This window comes from Simochromis diagramma, unplaced genomic scaffold (genome assembly GCF_900408965.1).
Source record: "Simochromis diagramma unplaced genomic scaffold, fSimDia1.1 OVJJ01000387.1, whole genome shotgun sequence".
Taxonomy (NCBI): Eukaryota; Metazoa; Chordata; class Actinopteri; order Cichliformes; family Cichlidae; genus Simochromis; species Simochromis diagramma.
Window position 1 is genome coordinate 3064366 of NW_024387152.1, and position 20354 is coordinate 3084719.

The window sequence follows — 20354 nt, forward strand, 5'->3', positions numbered from 1 at the left end:
ATCAAGTTATGTGACAGTGTTTTGTTGTTGTTGTTGTTTTTGTTTTTTTAAAGGCTGCTTTTATCTGCTCTCGTCCATCTTCACATGCACCACATCTGGTTGCTGCCAGCTATGGAAGTGTCTCAGATGAGCTCAAGCAAGCCAGCCAACACATATGCCCTCGCATTTTCCCTTCTTATCTGTAAAATGCAATGCCATCCTCACAAAATGTTCATAAACTTTATCTGTTTGGTGTTTTACACCTATAGTGTAAAGTTCTAAAGTTGTTGTTTAATGGAAAAAAAATTCCCGGAGCATCTGTAGAGGATTGTGGTAAGAGTGGCAAGACTGAACCAAAGGAGATGTGGACTGCCAAAACAAAACAGCGGATGAAGCTCATTTAAGCATTCTGTAGAGGTGATCATAGCTGCAGTCAGGTGATGGAGTAGACATCTCTTTCATGATTCAATAATTATCAGAAAGCAAAACAAGTCAGACCCCCATTGCCGTATGAAAGCGGATTCTAGCCGTAATGGGAACCATGGTTTCCTGAATACGCAGAGCAACAGGAGCACACCAAATTATGTGGTAAGGCTTTTTCTTTCTTTCTTTTTACTAATGATAAAAGACATTCTTGTGTTGGTGTTGAATTTCTAAAATGACTTGAAACATTTTTTAAAAATGACATGAAAATGAACCTGAGCTGTCCTGAGGTCAGCTTAGCTCTTGCAGCTTTGTTTTTTTTTTTTTTTTGCTAAAAACAAAGTGAATTATGGGCTGTCACTAGGGGGATTGCTAGAACACCTGAAATAGAGGCAGACATTGTACACATGCCGACACAGACACATTGGGTGTGAGGACATGTAAATGGGCCACATACGCTGGAAGTCATAGTAAATTAGGCCAACATCTGGCTAGGCACAGAGAGTTCACTTACCCACTCAGCTGTAGTATGTACCGCGAGGGCTTGGTGAAGGAGAAGTGGCACAGTCCAGTGCATTTTTAGGATCAACCCTGGCACTTCGTTGAATGTCTGCCATCTGCAGCTACCTTGGAGGGGTTCTTTGTCTCCAGTACAAACAGTGGGTCACTTTGACCAAGGATTATTGTGTTGCCATTAACAAAAGTTGGAGAGGGAGCGCTCACACAAACCAATTTACTGGGATGTGTAACAGTGAAAATCAATCCACATTGCAATTAAATTCAAAAGAGAAGCATCATCATATCGTACACCAGCCATGCTGCCAAACAGCTCCAAGCCACTGTGGCAAGGACTCGACATATCAGACTTCAAGATGTTAGCAGTCAGATGTTTGAAATCCTGGAGATTGTCAGTGGGGGGCTCTCTGGATTATACTTCTACTTATAATACATTCTGAGAAATGCTCATTGGAGAATGATCATCTGTGGGATGTGTTGAGAGCTTCACCTTGTGCTCTTTGTCATTCTCTGTCTTTTCAAACAGTCCTAAGTAGTTTTTGCCATACAGCAGGGTGCTTTATCGTGTTGAAAGAGGCTCCTGACAGTATCATCAGGGTCATTAATCCCCTGTTATACTAGGCTGGGAAATTAAGCTAATTGCAGCTGTAGCTCAAATGTTACGGAAGTGAACTAATATAGTGAAGGTATTTCTTTCTTTGGCGTAATGATCTGAAGTAACTTGCGATTTTCCATGAACAGCATGTGCGCAATCTTAACCCTCAGAGCTGATTCTGTGCAGCTGAGGGATTTGTCTTCAGAGCCCTGTGTGTTTCTTGAACATAAGAACCAGACATTTGAGTTCAAATGAAAAGGTGGTGGAAGAGCCAAAAATCTATAAAACCATCAGTCTATCCATTTTCTTAACTGCTCAACTTGAGGGAACTAAAACCTGCTACCAGTAAAACACAGAGAGATAATACGGAGAGATTAACAACCATTCATGCTCGCATCCACACATTGGCAGCGGTGGTAGCCTCACTAAGTCCATAAAACAATGAGCATTTGAAGAATAAAGGCAAACTTAGACATGGAGAGAAGAACAAAAAAAGGGGGTACACAGAAGAACTGACAACTAAAGGACTATAAATACAAAAACACCAGAGACCGACAAGGTAAGAAACTTAAAAAAAGGAAAGAACAGGAAGCATCTTCTCAAATGAGAGATATAGAAATGAATGAAATGAACGACGCTATGGTGACGAACCAGCAGGTGGATAGCAATATACTCAAATTCAAAGGTAATGTGCAACCTGCAAAATAAATAGGATTAAGAACTAATATTTATAGTATATGATGATGAATCGATGTTCGTGCCGGACAGGACTTTTTCTGTAGGGGTGGATGGGGGTGGAAAGGGAAATCTGAAAGGAATTATGTGGCTCTAAGTGGACAGCCCTCAGTGCTGTTGTGTAACATTAGCATCATGTTCTGGGTCCTCATTTAACTCTCTTCAAAGACACAAGAACACATTCCAGAAGTAACCTGTCACTTTATACTTCCTGTTTGTACACAGCCAGATTCAAATCTTCTACATTTGTTATTATTATTGTTATTATTTTAAAAAGGAGCTCGAACACAACAGCAAAACTGTGCGTATCCATCTGTTTGTGCAGAAATGTGCAGAATCTTAGATTACTGATGAGGTGTGATGAGGTGTCGAGTCCTGCAGTGTGGGCTCTCTCTCTCTTTCCTTCCCCTCTCTTGCTCGCTTACAGACACACAGACACCAGATTTTCTGCCTCTGCCGCAGTGCAGGGCAGGGCCAGAATATCCAAACCCATCAATTTCCTATAAAGCCAGTTTTGTTCAAGAAAGGAGCAGGATGTGAACACTGCCTTCCTCTTATGTGTTATCTGAACATATCTGGCAGTAAAATATGTACTTTCAAAGTAAAAGGCTTTTTTTTATTCATAGAAGGAAACAAAAACAATATTAAAATTAATTTGCAGGCATTAAAGAAAAAAAATCTTGCTGTTAATGAGTAGTTCCAATAATTCTCCATCAATTTTTTTTCTTACAAAATGTTTTAGATGTTCATAGCTCCCCAAACATAATGACTAATGGCTTCTAATCTTCTGAGGTTTATTCCTCCACTGTAAGCTTGATGTTTGTCTTAACAATTATTTATCATATTTCTTTGAAATTAATTTGCAAGTCTCGCTGAAGCCCAGCTCAAATCAAAACATCCAAGAGCCACAGACCCTGTGGGTAGTCTGATGACCTGTCCCGGATGTGCCCACCTCCCTGCAGCCATGACTTCATTATGAGCACATCCTTTTACATCATTATTTTACAAACATAACAGAACATCTGAACAGATGTGCACCTTCAGGTTCAGCACACAGTAAACGCTATGTCCCAGCTCTTCCACACCTGTTAGTGTGACCCCTGACTCTGAACTCTCTCTGTGACCAGAAACGTGACTCCCCTACAGCTCTCTCTTGACCCCTTACTTCCCCAGTTACACCACCAATCAGCTCAGTCAAATGTGAACAGTTGTTTAATGTTTCCTCTGGTCACACTGGGAAAGCACAACTTCTTCCACTGAAACCTGTGTGTGTGTGTGTGTGTGTGTGTGTGTGTGTGTGTGTGTGTGTATGTGTGTGTGTGTGTGTGTGTGTGTGTGTGTGTGTGTAACCTGAATTGGATCAGTAGTTATGACAATGGATGGATGTTTATTCTTAAGTATATACATATACTAGTATGTACTGGAGATGAAAAAGTTTCAATAGATGAAATAACAATGGTGATGATTAGTTTTGTGCAGTTGATTACAAATAAAATACATTTTAAAAACGGATGCATCAGTTTTATACTGAGGATTTCCCCACAAACAATCGTCACATCTAAAATATAAAACAGGCAAACACACACACAACACAAACATGCTCTGTCCCCTTCTTTGTGATCACTTGGCAACCGCACACAAAGGCCAAGGCGTGCTCTGCTGCACACAATGTGACACTGCTTGTGCATGTCAGGGTGGGGAGGAGCAGTGAGCTGTACCCTTAACGATCATGCACAAACACACAGAGCGGATTTGGCTACAGGCCACATCCTGCATGTGTCTGCACAAGCCAAAATAACATGGAGACATTTGGTACAGCACCCAAAAGCACCATCCTCTCATCTGGAGAAATGAACAGCAACCGACGCTTTGTCCTTCATGCTGATTAAATGCTAGATTAGTTTGTCTGCAGCAGACTGAGTGCACAGCAGTAATAATTACTCTATAATTACACCATATTGTGTCTCTGCTGTTTTTCACCGCTGTCGTTTTACTTTTTACTCAGTGGTCACTACGACTGTAGTAGCATAAATCAAGGAACTTTCTTTGATTCACTTTCAGTTCTGCAGCCTAAATGATGGATAATCCTCCTCTCTTAACTCAGAGAAAACATGAGCAGTCATTAAAAGGATCCATGCATTCCTCCAAAGAGAGCATATCTCCACCAGTGAGCAATGTGAATACATCTGTGCAACTGTTATCCTTAAGGTCCCTGCAGCTATCGTAGAAGTGTTAGTGAAGGGAAGGCCAAACACACAGCACTCTGCTCATTTTTGTGTGCTCCACTCCTCTTTAGGGAAATATAGCTACAGGCGGGAGTCTGTGCTTTTAGTGGTCTGGGGGACTGTGAGCTGTGCGTGCAGCTTAGTTGAAGATGCACATGGGACCAGAGGGCTCTCCCACTGAGCATTAACTCTCCTGCTTCTGTTGGGGGTAGGGCAAAGAAAAATAAGGAGATGGGAGATGGGGTTTGAAACAAGTCCAACAGCGAGGATGGGTGCAGAGGGGGTGCAGTATTTTCACCAGATTTAGTCTCATCTCAATTTTACTTCCAAATGAAGAGGACTCTAAATAAAGAACTGCAATATAAAACCCCTGCTGAAATGGATAGGGTCACTGTAGTGTTCAAGAAGAAGGGGCGTATCCAAGAGAAGCACTGAGGAGAGCAATGACATTGATCTTTAGTGACACGGGAGCTGTAAATCACAGAGAATACACATACTAGAGAGATGTTCTTGCCTGTACTGACCCAAAGGGGCAAGTGAAGCATAGAGGCGATGTAGATTACATAAGCAGAGCAATGTGAAGAGGTCTTTGCTGCCTGGCAGCATCCAAAAGAAACTAAAACTAGCCAAGCTGGAGTCATGTTAGAAAACTCAACCTATGAAACCTATGAAAAAAGGAAGTATACATTATGAATAGTCCTGCAAGCTAGCTCAGCCTCACGTTTCTAAGATATGCAAGTGAAAAAGTGTCACTTCACAAACTTGACCTTCTGCAGCTCGACAACAAGCACTGGGTTGGGTTTGATGTAGACGGGTTAGGGTTTAAAAAATGAAACAGTGATGATGTAGAGGTTACAAAAAATTAATGTATCAAATAAAACAGGGTTCAATCACAAATCAGATTTATAATAATATGATATAATATCCTAACATCCTGGAACAAAAACAGGTTCAACTTTGAAACTCTACATTCTTACACGCTGAACCTTATTAAACGCAATCCGTGATGGTAAAGAGAGTGGCTGAGTAAATATTCAGCCACTCTATCTGTATGTCTCTACTTTCTTGTATTGTTCTTGCTTCCCACTCTTTGTCCCTATTATGCAATCAAAATCCTGATGACCATCACAAATAGAGACTGCTTCCGTGTCTGGGTATGAATCATCACCTTTAAAAGTACTCGGAGATAAAAGAGAAGTTTTAGATCAGTGCATTGTCTAGATACTGGAATGCAGTCTGTTACTATGCAACACATCAGCTCCAAAGATATTCCCGCTGAGGATTTTCATCCGCCATCTGTCTGCGCCCTCCCCCTGAAAGCTGTTTCTTCTTTTTCCTCTGTTTCTTCTTCCTCACATATTTCTGGGTTTTTGATTCCCAGCTGCTTGAGGGGGGTGGGGGGGGTGTTTGGAAAATGAATATTCGTTTCCTTCCAGACGCTGTTCTTTTAGCCTTCATCCTGACTGCAGAGGCACCTTTGTAACATGAATCAGTATGCCACACAGGCAATACTTAAACCCTCACTGTCTCCATCTTTTCCGTCTCTCTAATTACCAGCTTGGCCTCTAATGTTAAAAAAAAAAAAGCTCTTAGGGGGAGACAAAATATTTATAGATCATTGTGTTTAACTACTGTTGCGTGTAATTACTGTCACTTCACAAACATATTGCTTGAAATGTAAAAAAACAAATATTTTCATGCTAGTAAATCTTTCTGGTCCTTAACGTGTGTTTGCTTTTGGGTTACACAGTGTTAGAAGGACTTGTTAGTGAATGCCATGTTTACTAGTGAATCTTGCCACACTGTTATTTCATGGGATCGTTGGCAATCTATAACAAGACAAGCACTGTTTGCAGTTCTATTGTGGATTTAAAAAATATGCTTGTTTTGTAAGACTCAGAATGCTTCTTACATGATGTATGCATTCTAGGAACGCGTGCTGTAATAGGAGCACAGCAGCACTTGCTATAATTATCTCACACGATTAATTTTTCTGTTTGCTCTGATTCAACACTTGAACTGCTGAGCGAGCTGTTTGTTGCTCTAAGAAGCAGCTGTTCGCTTTGCTAATTGTAAGAACTCCTGCCGAGCCCTCTTAATGTGTGACATCTCTACGTCAACAAACCGCAGGTGAAATAAGTTTCCTGCTTCATAACCGCAAGGATTTTCTTATATTCCCAAACTGAACCTTTGAAAACCACCAATTAGTGTCTGATAGTTCTCACCTGCTTTGGATCTCCATCAGATCTCTGCACGGATGCACACCGAGGACTTACAGTACAAGAAAGCGTTACATGACTTATTAGCAGATGAAATCATTGTGTGGCCCACAGTCGAGTGGACTCGGCTGCAGCAGCCTACACTTTGGCACAATATAAATACAGTTGTGCAAGCACAGTCTTTTTTTTTTTCTTGAGCAAGTCAATGTTTATATTTAGAGCGTATATATTTAATTTGTGAAGCCTGAACAGCTTGTCCATAGGATTGTGGTTAATCTCGATTCTTTTTGCAATCATCACACCGCAGTCTGGCACTTCTCTGGAAAACAAGCTAGCTCTAATTACTTTAATTGTACTACTGCAGTCTACAAATGTAAATATATGTGATTAAATCCATACACATGTTTCGCTCTTACCCCCGGTGCATTTTACAAACTATACTCTCCAGTCACTTTTTGAAGTTGTGGAAAGCCAAACTGAGGGTTTTTTGTGAATTAAGATGCACGACTCCAAAGTCTGAGTGTGGGTTACATTCAGTTTAGATCCATCCGGACACAAACTCTAATTAAAATGTAATGAAACCCAAAATACCTCTGAGTCTTTTAACACCTGTGGAGACAAGATGGGGTCAGAGTCTCCACAATGATGAATGCCAGTTTTTGTCACGAGCAGATCCAATTTTTCCATTAATGTGCCAAAAGCTCCAAACAGCTGTTGCACATGTTCAAAAGAAAGTCACGCCTTGGTTAAGATTGCTGTTTGTAAAATGATAGAAAGGTCATATTAGTTGTCATGACAGCCAAAGCTTACCAGTGTTACATGAAGCAGTCTGAGAATGAATGGCCAAGGCTGAGTATTCAGACAGGAAGGGCAACAAAAGGCTCTGATATCCCTTAATGTGCCTTGAAAGTATATATCCAAGGCTGTACTTACTTTGCTTGGCTTCAGATGAATACTTCCCATTCATTGTACAGCCAGTCATTGCAGTTTAATGAATAAGAATAGATCTTGAACAACTCCGCTTGGATAGGTGATTACTGAGCCATGTTTAAACTTCTCTAACAGAGGGCAGATGATGGAGCTGTATTCCTGTATCTCAGTCAAACTCAGCTGTTGCTAATGAAGAACAGCTTGAGCAGTTCCTTCAATCTGTGACGTTGACGCCCAGCCAAAGACCCCAACTGGTGCCAGCGCTGCTGTTGTGTCCCGTCAGTGAAGTAAGTCAGTAAATCTGTCAGAGTTACTTTTTTAAAAGCGCAGGATCTGTTCTGCCAATACAGGCATGCAAAACGTCATGTAACCCCGACAGTAAATCAGAAAACAAAATGTAAGAATGTATCTCGTGGTTTGTACACACACAAATGCTCGTGCATTCATGGGTGTATATCTGTTCATACTGTATGCACAGACACAGTGAAGGGCGCGCAGACAAAAGCTGCAGAAGCACAAGCACCCACACACCCACCTTCACTTTGCTGTTCTTAAGCAAAGAGCCCGAGGCACAGTGAATGAGCGTGTCAGCAGTGTGGGATGACATTCTGTCACACAAAGAGTGTGTGTGGAGACAGATGCCTCCTCAGCCTCCTCCTGTCCATTTACCTAACATACGCAAACACACTCAGATTTCATTGTTGGTGTTTTGTAATTTGAGTATAGAATTTCTGTTTTAAAAAAACCTTTACTCTTTAAATCTTTATCTCTGTCAATTTTGGCATTAAAAGACAAAACTGGTAGAAGATATGAAAATATAGCTTCAAAAGGTTACATCTGGGGAAGATCCTTATTAAAGTGAAGGGGGAAGCAGAATAGGGTACTCTGCACAGGTAGCTCTGTGATTGGGTGGCTAGCACCAGAGGCTGAGAGGATGGGCAGGCAGGCAAGCAGGCAGGCAGGCGATGTGCCAGGGTTCTCCCCACAGTCACAGACACTCTAATTAAGGAGCACAGTGGGGAGAAAGGGCAGAAACAACAGCTATGCATTGTCACATAGTGGTTTTCTTATCATGTCTAGTGCAAGAAAAGCTGCACATCTCTCATCTAATGGATATAAACACCTTCTAGATGCCTCCCTGAGTTGCAGTCTAGTCATGGACATGGAATCAGCAGTCTTGGTGTTACTTTCAGTGTCTTAAAGAGGCAAAAAAAATTTAAATCAAGTTGTCCTAATACAACTGTGTAGAGCTTATTTTCAGTTACCAATTCATTTTATAATAACTCTTGCCAGTCTGCTTTTATATTAATGGATTTTTAGTCCATTCACAATATTGCTCTGCAAAATTACTGACACATATTTATAGCTATCATTACATTTCTGCAGCATCCCCTATTCTGTGATGCCCAGATGGACCAGATGGACTGACGGGGATGGGAAATACCTGTAGAGAGGGACAAATAATCATTCATTTTTAATATAAAACCTGCTCCAGTAACCTCACTAAAACAAAAACTGGAGGGTCTGTGGCACTTTGTTTCAGTTTAAGCAACAACACACTTTACATTTAAACAGCACAGCCTGGAGGCATTATGTCGGGAGGATGGCTTCTTATGAAATTTATTCACATGGAATACTCCACGTTAAAATGTAGGTTACATCCACTGAACTGAAAACAAACACTGCAGTAGACATGTTTGTTTTATTTTCAGTGCATATTGCTGCCTGTATAGACTAGTCATTCTCACATACAAGTTAGTTTCCCAGCTTGAATATAGTAATACCAAAAAAATGCTTGTTACTGTGTAACAGGCAATGCATAGATGTAATAATAATCAATACAAAATGAAATGCACACATTTTCAGTAAGCGTGTGGAAATAAATATATATATATATATAAACTAAAAGAATAAAATGATCAAAATAATAATGATGGAGAAAACTGTATGGATTTCACAGATTAATTGTGGGAGAGATGAAGAGAAGTGAGGTAGGGATGGTAGGGAAGTTTGAGCAGATGGGTCCTGGTCTGCTTTGTGAGAGCAGCAGATGCCCTGAGATCCTAGGCCACAGAAATGCCCCCAGACACTTACAGCAAAGCGTTAAAGAGGCCAAGCCCAGTAATTCCGCCTCATTACATCTTCCCTCTTTCTCACAGGAATAAAGGTTAATGTATTTCCTCAACTAAGTATTTCTACTGGGAAAAAGACCAGGTGAATATTTGTACTTGGTGAATGGGAGCTGGTCAGACCAGTGAAAGGCAAATCTGGACAACTGGGATTTGTGTTGTGAAATTGGGATTTATTATTGATTTTGCTGATGATGTTGTCCATCCGTGTTCTTTACGGACTCTTGCTTTAGACCAAACATCCCCTGGTCAGACAACAAAAATATATATTCATATGTAAAACCTTATATTTTGCTATTTGTTTTAATTTGTTTTTGCTAATGATTGCTTGGACATTAGTTTTCCTTTTAATATGTGACAACAGATGGCACTGTAAACAAAATAGTGCGATTAAAAAGAACATCCCAGAAATGATCTCTTCTGTTTTTTGTTTGTTTGTTTGTTTTGTCTTTAACCTTTTGACAGAGCCGTGTCATCTCCTCGTGTAACTACCACCACTCAGCTTCAACAGTATTTACACTCCCACCAGAGACTGTGGGGTCAGTGTGGTCAAACACAAGGTGATATCCCCACTTTATGTCAAATGTAAAATGCCAGCTGCTGTGGGTAAAACTGCCCCCGTGCCCAGCAGAAACAGACGAGTTAATAAATGTAGCAGATGCTCGGCTTCACTCACTGATCTTGGGCAATGAAGCGGGTGCTGCAGGACCGTGGGCATGCTGCATACCAAGCAGACGCCATCGCACAGCCTTCTCTGAGAAGAGTGTTACCCTCTAGTGGACCAGAGGGGTAAAAGCCAGGAAGATATGTCTTTAAAACAGGGAAAGAATCAGCACGTTAAATGATGCCCTCTTCTGCATCTTCCTGTATTCTCTTCCCTCCAACAACACCACATGCCCTCACTCCTCTCCCTCTTCCCTCATAAAATATCCAGCGGTCTCCCACTTGTTCACAAGTGGGAGACCTGTGGAACTGCATACCTAAAGTAAGTTTCTCTCTCCTTTTTTTTAGCCTGATTAATTTGCCAAAGGAGTAAGAAAAAATACAATATATAAAATGCATAAATGCATTTAACTTACAGCATTTAGATTATTATTTCAAACTTAAAATTCCATATCACAAAAACATCAGCGTTTTACTTTCTTGGGGCGTTTATATTCTGATGCATGTTAACATGAGTAGGGCTGTGAAAACATATTATCTCCCATATTTATTTTTGCATATTGGTCACACTTACAGTATTGAGATTATCACATAACTTTTATTTTTGAATACAATTTTTAAACAATGACATCATTTATTAAGGGAAAATGCTCCTGATGTCTTTACTCAGGTTATCTTTCCCTAATATTAAAATTTGTTTGATGATCTGAAACAGATTCGTGTTACAAATATGCAAAACATAAATCAGGAAGTGGGGGGACACTTTTTTACTGCACTGTGCCTATGGCCCACTTATGCAAACATGCACAGTGACAGTGGTAAAATGCGGCAGTGTTAGAAACACCTCTGGGAGCTTTCTCTTTTCCCCCTCCACTCCTCTGCACATGCCCAAACCATCTCAGCCTCCCTTTCTCTAACTTTGCCTCCAAACTGCTCAACCCGATCTGGTCGCCCCCAATGAAAATCTTCTGCTCTGCTACCTCCAACTTGGCCTCCTGTCTTTTTTGTCAGCACCATTGTCTCCAAACCATACATCTCCCTTTCATTCTTGCTGCTATCCTTCCGTCACAAATCACCCCTGAGTGCATTTCACTGAATATAATCAGAAATCAGGAATATTTTTTTTAAAAAAAAGTTATCCTAAATAATATGCCTGGCAGAGTCTGGCCATGATCATTAATAATTAAAAGTTATAAATAGCATTAGAGCACATTATTAAAAACATTATTACAGTCTAATTTTGGTGGTAAATAATAAAACATTCACAGGATGTTGCTGTCATGCTTTAGTTCCTATACAACCAAGTTGTGGGCAGCTAATATAAACTCTCTGCAGTAGCTGCCACATAAACATGCAGAAAATACACTTCCCAAAACATTCCAATGTCACCATAAAACAATCTGAGCAATTTATATTTTGTATTTTTTCACTACAGGCGATACCATACAACCCCCCACAGCATCCATTTTATCAATATTAATCCAGAGAGGCAACACTGACCTCTAGTGGACGTATATTTAACATGCAGCGTATGTCGCACACTGACACACGCTACTGAACACATGTAAAAGGCAGACACTACGCATGCAAATGAAATGTGACAGTCTGGGGACCTGGGATACGAGCTTTCCGACCAGTATAAAATAATAATGCTAGGAGTTACTTCCGCCTGGATCCCATAGTGCACACTGATGGGAGAGAAGTCCTCTCTCCCCCTGAATTTTTTCCATGCAAATGGCTGTTTAAAAATAATAATAATAATAATAAGTTAATAAATAATTATTTTAAGAACAAGCTGCTGGTTGTTCGATGAATTTTCCATTTTCTCCCGTATGAACGCAGATAGATTTGTGACGTAGAAATGAGGGCGAATGACGAAAGTGCGTGTGCTTCGTCTCAATTGGATGATGCACGGCCATGTACTAGGAAGTGATGCAAACTCGGGACCCTGTGCTAAAGAACCTAATCATAATTTATCACTTTCACTGGCATTGACACCAAAAGGTCTATTTTTAATAGAATATTATCGCAGTGATGAGCTTTACTGTATAAGATTAGCATGATAATATACAACTGTTCTCTGTTCTATTTTGAAGAGGCAATACTGTAGACTGCCTTTTACTCTAGCCCAGTCCTATTCTGACATACCATGGCTCACCTTTCAGTTAAAAAAAATAAAATAAAATAAAAATTTATAAAAGATGAGTGGGGACAGTTGAGACATGTTTTTCCACTTATCTCAGTTACTCAGAGATAGTTTGGGCTACACTGATCCAATTTGGATATATTAAGCGTATATCCCTGCTGTAATTACTTAGGTCCACTGAAAGATGAATATATACCTATCAATGACAATTGTATTTTAATCTATGATATAAGATTGGGGGGGGGGGGGTCACAAGCAAAAGCATGGTGTTCTGAAAATAAGCATTGTATTGCAATGTTGAGTGCATCTAAGTGGGCTGTCTGGGGTCCTGTCATGCAACCTCACAGACATCTGGTTACATGGTAAAGCTTGTAAGATAAAAATACAAATAATGTATAGGCCTGCATCAATATACCCCAATTATCCACAATAATATTAGAAAACCACTAAACAGGAAGTCAGCTTTGGTCACATTACAATGCAGTGCTTTACTTACAAGTCTTTGGGTCTACCCATCTAAACACTGCTGCAATGCACACACCCCAGTAGCAAGTGCCTTTGTATAACTACTAGAGTGAAAGCGTGTCTGTAAAGACCGCAGGTACTTAGTTACAAAGTTATTATACAGTATTTGTAAGAATTAGTTTGAAATTACAACTTTAGCATCTGACTGTTTCATAACTGAAAGACAGGTTGCAATTCAGCTTTTTCCAAAAGCAATTCATGTTCTGCAGAAAAAAGATTCAAAATGCACTCAAACAGGTGGTGAACTCTGGTTACTCATTCAGCCAAACACTAAGTTGTTGAATGACTGCTGAGCCATAAAGTTATAATGCATACAGCTACCAGTGGGGATCCATTATGTAATTCTTCCTTTTACAAGTTGATAATACTGGTATAACCATTGTGCTTATCTTCTTGTAAACTGCGGTTCTTATTTGTGAAATTATAGGATACCTACAAGTGTTTTTCACTGAGGACTGTGTACATGTTCAACTTCACTACAGTGAAGTTCAATATTCAAACAACTGCAACTGAAACAATAGCCAATCAATTTGTAGAAGTGTTTTTAAAGCAGTGCCACTATTAAAGCATTAGATGGTATAAAGAGGATAGAAGTTTGGTATCCAGGGGTTGTAAAACATTTCTATAACAAGCACGATTAGAGGCAGTAATCTGGACTCGTGCCTAACAAATCATCACTAGCTTGAGATCAAGTTGCCTATGACGCATCTTTTTTATTTAGGGTCGACAGTGAATATCCAAACATAACTCTTTATTCAAGTATTAAAATGTAAAGCACATTATTTTGAACAAAGTACAAGAGTCAACACAATTAGAAAAGCATAACTCAAACGTTTCCTTCACAATCAATGTGTAATACATGTCACTTCTCACACTTATCGCCTCTCCTCGGGCTCCTCCTTAGTTGTGTAATGCATAGAAATGTTTGCACAGTAGCTTTAGTAAACTACAATCCTGTGTCCCAAAAATATCTCAGTTGGTCCCTTAACTAAAATAAAGGGAATGACAACAAAATGAAAGTATCTGATGAACGGATCTGACCTAAATTAACTAAAGTGGCCGCTAGCCAAGCAAGTTACTGCACTTAGCAAATCACTTTCACACATATAGACTGATCGGTTCTGAGGGGTTTTCCAGCATTTGGAGTACAAGAATGTTTATGGTGAAGCTAATAACATTATTAGCGTTAGTATACATATCTTCATGAGCTGTGTAGCATTTGCACTGAAAGCCAGATAGTATAGCTACAAACATAATGCCGCTTGCCTATTAACTAACATCAAAATAAGCCCAAACCTATGTACTATCCATCAGGAACATCATGCTTGATTTTTTTTTTTTTTTAAATCAAAAAATCAATGTAAGAAAGGCACAACAAAATGAGATCAATATCCCAGCCTAAATTAGAATTATTGTTCTCGCACAATTTCTTTTTTCTCTCTCTCCACCGTGTATTTTAGAGTACTTATTTAGATAAATTAATTGAAAACAGTTACCTCATTTTAAATGAGAAGATTAGCAGGCAAACCTCCCAGTTTGACAGGAACAGAGGCATGGATATTTAAAGAGCTTTTGTGCCTACGATTTGGTTTAACTGGTCTATATGCCCTTGATATTTGACATCGTCATAAATCTGGTAATCAGAGTAGCACATTACTTACAACTGATGTAATGGGTTCAACACTTGGGAGACATCTTGAAATAACCAGCGTGACCAATGGGAAAAACCCAGTGGGAAGTCCAAATGCAAGTTAAAAAGGTGCTGCTATGAGACATCATTTAACATTCTTTCTGTTAAAGCGAAAATGGATGAAGGGTGAAGAAGACACACGAATGAAGCAATTGACATCACCTTGTAGCCACTTTGTAGGGGTTTGCCCCGAGCACTCTCAAGAGAGGAAGCAAAAACCGTTATTTCTACTTAAGTGGAAAACATACTTCCTTACCAAAGTGCCTGTGAGTGCTTTAGATTGCAACATCTTCAGAAAATTAATTCAGTTTATAGAAGCAGTGCTATCCTTGCGACATGAGCCATGTACTGTCCTTATAACGTGGAATTAGTAACAACTCAACAAACATTTCTGGGGGGGAGGGGGGGCAATTCAACAAAATATGTCTGCTTATATAAGAAATAAGATGATCCCCAGAGAAGAAATACACATTAATATAACATAAACGTTAACATTAAACTTAAGATTTCCTAAACAATATTAAGTACCATGAATTCCAACAAATCACAATGCTCTTAAATATGTGCGTCACATATCAGTCCCTGCTGCCAACAGTGGAAGCTGTAATACAAGGATGCACTGCACTCCCGAGTATTTTCTTCCACGTGTAGCACTGGGATAAACTGAAAATGAGCAAACTGAGGAAGTGAACTAGTGGAATGATATGGGCTCTGCTGCAGCATTAGACTCCTGTTTGCTGAGGTCTTTGTCTTCAGTCATCTTTTAAGAGACGGGCAGTCTCAAGAGCAAAACCTGGAGCTGAGTCATGTCCACCGCAAGGACAATCAGAAAGTCCTACAAAATCCTGGAAGAGCCTGTCGCTTTCCTGCCATCAGTCCGCTGTGATGCCCTTCTCTCTGAGCTCCTCTGTCACTCGCACCAAGTACGTGGGGTCAGGATAGCCGAAACTGTAAGAAGGAATAAAAAGCCATCACTGCGCCGGTATGAGTTCAAGCTCAAGTAATAGTGGCAACAACTGACAGCACTTCTCTGTCAAGAACATGGATGAGATGCGTCACTAGCTGTTCACCTCCAGCTGAAAGTGAGTACATACCAGCGTGGCCCGCCCCATATTGAGGTCTTGTGGTGAATGTCATTCCAGGTGATGACGTTTTGCATGCCCGTAGTCATGGAGGTACCGATGGTGAAGATAAGGCGCTGTTCAAAGGCCCGGCGTAGCAGGCCCAGCACACGGTTCCCCTCAGGGCTGTCAGGGAGGTAGGCCACACGGTCTGTTCCTGGGTACCGCACACCCGGGTTGGGATGTTCTGGCTATTAAGAGTTAAAGTGTGATGAGCTTATAAACGCATAAATGGCTTTAAACAATCAAATGCCTCAGTTCTGGGGCACTGCTACACATCCAGGTCTTGTATTTTTAGCCATATTTCACACAGCAGGAATGTGTTTTTTTTATATAATCTATTACAGCTACTTTGTAATTTTGACAGTTTCTTCAATCCAGGAGAGATTTTAGGAAACAATAAAGACGATCTTAAACCTTAATTTGATAAGAGATAAGGCACCTGTGGCACATTCTACCCCTTCTACTTGGCATCTGTTTCCTGGGAAGGGAAACCCCACAAAAGTGCAGTTTATTTTTTCAGGGGAATTCCGACATTGACACTTGTTTAAATTTCCTACTGTGTGGAAACCAACTTTCGTTGTCAACAGATGTTTTCTCAGCTCAAGTTTGACGTTTACACAGTAAGACACAGAAAAGCTGAATGCAATCGAGCGTGGCAGGGTTTGGAGAGATTATGACCCTTATTATGTAGATTATCCTGCATCCTTAGAATAACCTTTTAAGGTTAATGAACTTCCCTCTGGAAACTGTAAATTTGTGGCTACATTAAAGGTCATTAAAGTCAAACAGCGAGACATCAGTCATGACAGAAAGAGTAAATATACGCGGTCAAACTGCGGAGAGAGACTGTCATCATATGTGCAATATGGTTTATTTTATGCCAAAGTAAGACTCTCTTACATAAATACACTCCTATTCTTAATTATTCACGGGAATTCTAATGATTAACAATGTTTAACAATCTGAATTATAAGTCCAACAAATTTCTTTACACACACAAAAATGATTACTAAAACTTTTTCCCCTGAGTTGCATCTACTGTCCGCATCTACTCACCGACTGTAAGCCAGGAGGGAAGCTGTAGATGATGCAGATACACCCATAGCCTTCATGGCCAGGAAGCTCCAGATCAGGATCTCGCTCTACAATCATCGAGCCATTGGCAGGCTGATTCCCAATCAGCTGCCCATACACCAGCCGACAGACGGGACACGCTTTCTTCACTTTAAAGGCTTGATCCAGGCAACAGCGACAGAAAGAATGGCCACATTTTTCCAGGGTAGTCTTCTCCACTATGTCCCCCATGCAGATCGAGCAAGTATTACTGTCCTCGGTTTCACCGTGGGAAGCCATGCTGGAGTCCACATCTTTCCTCTGGGCAGCCTCGTGGAGCATGACGCACGCCTCCTCGTCAACAGGCTTCTTTAACCTCTGCTGCTGTCTCTGGGAGCGCCGAGGCTGGGGAGGTGGAGGCTGGAGCAGGCTCCCCTCTCCGTTCTGCTCCAGGACTCCCACACAGGGCAGCAGAGCCCTCTTCCTCTTGGATCCCCCCTCCTGTTTGCTCATTTCTTTGCGGGCACAACGGCATAAGTCAATGAAAGCTTTTCGCGTCTCGCTGGAGATGGGTCCATCCATCACACCAGCCCCGACGCTCCTCGAGCCTTCCACCGGCTGCAGCCGAACAGCACAGCAGCCCCCCCTCTCTCCTCGCCTAATGATACCAGCACTCATCCCCTGCTTGTGCTGGAAGTCAATGAGCCAGGGCCGCCCAGCTGCAGTCAGGTAATCCCACACTGCCTGTGAAACCAGCACCTCATCACTGCCCTGGCCAGCACTCACACTCATCTCATCAGAGGAAACTGCACAGAGAGGCACATGAAAGTCATCAGTGTTTGAGCAGCAGAAGCAAGTTCAAACAAAAAGTGTTGCACCACGCTTTTTCATAAGCATTCATCTTTTAATGAGACATGGCCGCAGGAGTCTTTTCACCTGTGCTGTTTTGTGCTTTTCTATATAATTTAGGCGCTCAGGCACACGCACATAAAACCACCATAGCACTCGCTGTGTTTTGCCTGCAGTGTATCTGTGCATGAGAAATTAATCTACGTCTATTTGCAGCGGATTCAGAAAGAAACATAACAGGCAGCGTCGCGGCACTGCTGAAGACGTATCAGCTGTTCCCAAATTCAGACTGTAAACAAGGGAAACTTAATCCCGTCACACGCGCGACAACACGAGGGGGGGGAAGCCCACTGACAGCGGGGGCCACACGCAACAAAAACACTTGAGAGTGACACTTGTTTTGTGGTGAAAGGGTTACCTTGTGATCCCATAAATTCCTTCAATCGCGAATAAAGCGTCCTGTTGAACAGAGAAAGAGAGGAAGAGACTGAAGCACTGGAATAAACGTAATCACAGCTGCTCGCCGATATTTACACTGAGACGTTCTCCACCGCGGCGGCAGCGATATCGCAACATTAGCTTAGCCTCGCACACATTTAGCTTGAACATTTAGCTAGCCCAAGTGTCTCCACCACACCAACCCCTCCACCTCGATCACTTCGACACCTCACCCTTTGCCGTAGCTCGTCGCTGCCTGTCAGGGAGGTTTCTGGCTGGATTAAAGAGCACTGAGCTCCATCGGAGGAGGCCTGTGTTGTTGTAGTTCTTAGTTACTGTTGTTGTTAAATCTGACGTACTGCTGCAGTTAAGCTAATCTTTTTGTAGTCAAGACATGATTCACATCTCTGAAGGATTTAAAACGGACGTTCCCCAAACCCTGCGCCTCCTCTTGTCAGTCACGCCTGTGTTTGCCTTCCTCATACGTCCTTGGCGTAACACGGATCAAATAGCATTTGTAGTTGCTCTTCTTATCTGGCTCCGAGCACACTAGCCGTGTGTCCGCCTTTTACAGTCAGATCATTTGTTTCTCCTCTTCATTCTGCCCGCTTGTGTCTGAGCTTTCTAATGTAAACGTGCCCTTTCTGTTTAGCGCGTGGCAGCAAACATTATTAAGGAAACTAGGACCTACGAGAAAATGTGACCAGGAAGCTCGTCACTAAGCTGACATGATTGGCTGACAAATGGTGTGTGTGTGTGTGTTTAATAATGTGATTCATTCTGTAATGTCATGATTATCAGCTTTTATGATAACAGAAGAATGCATGGAGCATGACAGCTTCTATGTGATATTTTATTTATTAATGTCACAGTTTAGAATGTTCTGTATACAACAAATAACAATACTGATATCTGTCTACTTATCTATCTAATCTAACTGGATATCTTATCCAGTTTAGGGTCTTGGGGGAGGATAAGGTAAGAATTCGGATGCACACTGGACAGGTTGCCAGGGCTAACACAGGGTTAGAAAAACAATGTAGTAAGCATATGCACCAGTAACAATATATTATTTGGACATGGTCATCATTTACTATTCATCCTGTGGTTACTAAACAATGCAAAAGTCTTGAGCCATCCTTCATTTGTTTATATTTTTTATCTACGAGAATAAATGGCAAATAGATCATATTTAATAATGTGCTTATTAGAGCAGCTGTTTTATTACCAATATCAAAACATTAATTTAAAAAATCCCTTCTCTTGTGCTTATAATAAGGTTACACGTTTTTCTTTTACTTGCCTGTGTTTATAATTTTTCTGAACAATAACCAAGATCTGAGATCAGGGTTGCATTAATGGGAGATGACAGTAATCCGCCATCATCCTGTCATGAATTTACTCTGTCCTTAATGAGGCAGCAACACGGAGCCTGTTAAAGGAATTATTAGCCCTCACAGAGAGGAAAAGATAAGGCAACTCACTGCTCGCAGAGATGACTGAGGAGATACACCACATTAAACATCTGTTCGTTTTCATTACAACACTTTCTTGCCAATTTATCAATTAAACAGCTATTGAGTCTATAGACATCAATCAGCGTCTGTTCGTAGAACAGGAATAGAAAACAACAGTTTCCTATTCACTGTGATAATAAAGGTTTCCTTTAAGCCTAAATATGTCTTATAAAATACAGCTCAATATTATTAACCAATAAAAGTGAGCCCTTTGACATTTCTCTTATTCTATATAATTTTTACTTGTTTTCTTTAAGCTAATTTGTATATTAGTTCTGTTTCTTGGCGTTCTATCTTTCTGAAATAGATAGCTCCATTGACTCCATCAAACAGATCACAAGTAAACTTCTGACTTTAAAGATTTTTCCTGTCTGACAGGAATACATACGATCCTTGAGAAACTGAGACTGTTGTGGAGGTCTGCACTAAAAAGCTTGTAAAGAGATCAAATTAATATTGAGCAGAACTGAGTTTAGCCTTTTGGTTCAGCCCTCTGCATCAGTCTCAGTTTCTCATTAATTAATTCCCACCCCTGTTAAAAAGGAACAAGCAATGTGCTTAAGAAATACAGTGTTTTTACAATATCACAGTCTCTATC

At 40.8% G+C, this 20354-nt stretch overlaps 1 protein-coding gene across 2 annotated transcripts; it reads right to left on the bottom strand.

The window, feature by feature from the left end:
- Window positions 1-13778: 13778 nt before the first annotated feature.
- dtx3 (deltex E3 ubiquitin ligase 3) lies at window positions 13779-18958 on the bottom strand. 2 transcript variants are annotated; one of them, XM_040047903.1, is made up of 5 exons: window positions 18473-18958; window positions 18220-18260; window positions 16956-17758; window positions 15870-16087; window positions 13779-15723 (listed from the first exon to the last, which is right to left on the bottom strand). In XM_040047903.1, exons 2-5 carry the CDS (start codon window positions 18230-18232, stop codon window positions 15648-15650), a joined length of 1110 nt encoding a protein of 369 aa, XP_039903837.1. In that variant the 5' UTR covers window positions 18233-18260; window positions 18473-18958; the 3' UTR covers window positions 13779-15647. The 2 variants fall into 2 exon arrangements, with proteins under 2 accessions (XP_039903837.1, XP_039903838.1); XM_040047904.1 differs by lacking the exon at window positions 18220-18260 and having other exon boundaries at window positions 18473-18957.
- Between the last annotated feature and the right edge of the window lie 1396 nt (window positions 18959-20354).

Coding starts and splice junctions, on each gene's coding strand:
- dtx3 (XM_040047903.1), bottom strand. Junction 16,088..16,955: donor TCCCTCCTGGCTTACAGTCG/GTGAGTAGATGC, acceptor AACTCTTAATAG/CCAGAACATCCCAACCCGGG. Junction 15,724..15,869: donor ATATGGGGCGGGCCACGCTG/GTATGTACTCAC, acceptor TCCTTCTTACAG/TTTCGGCTATCCTGACCCCA.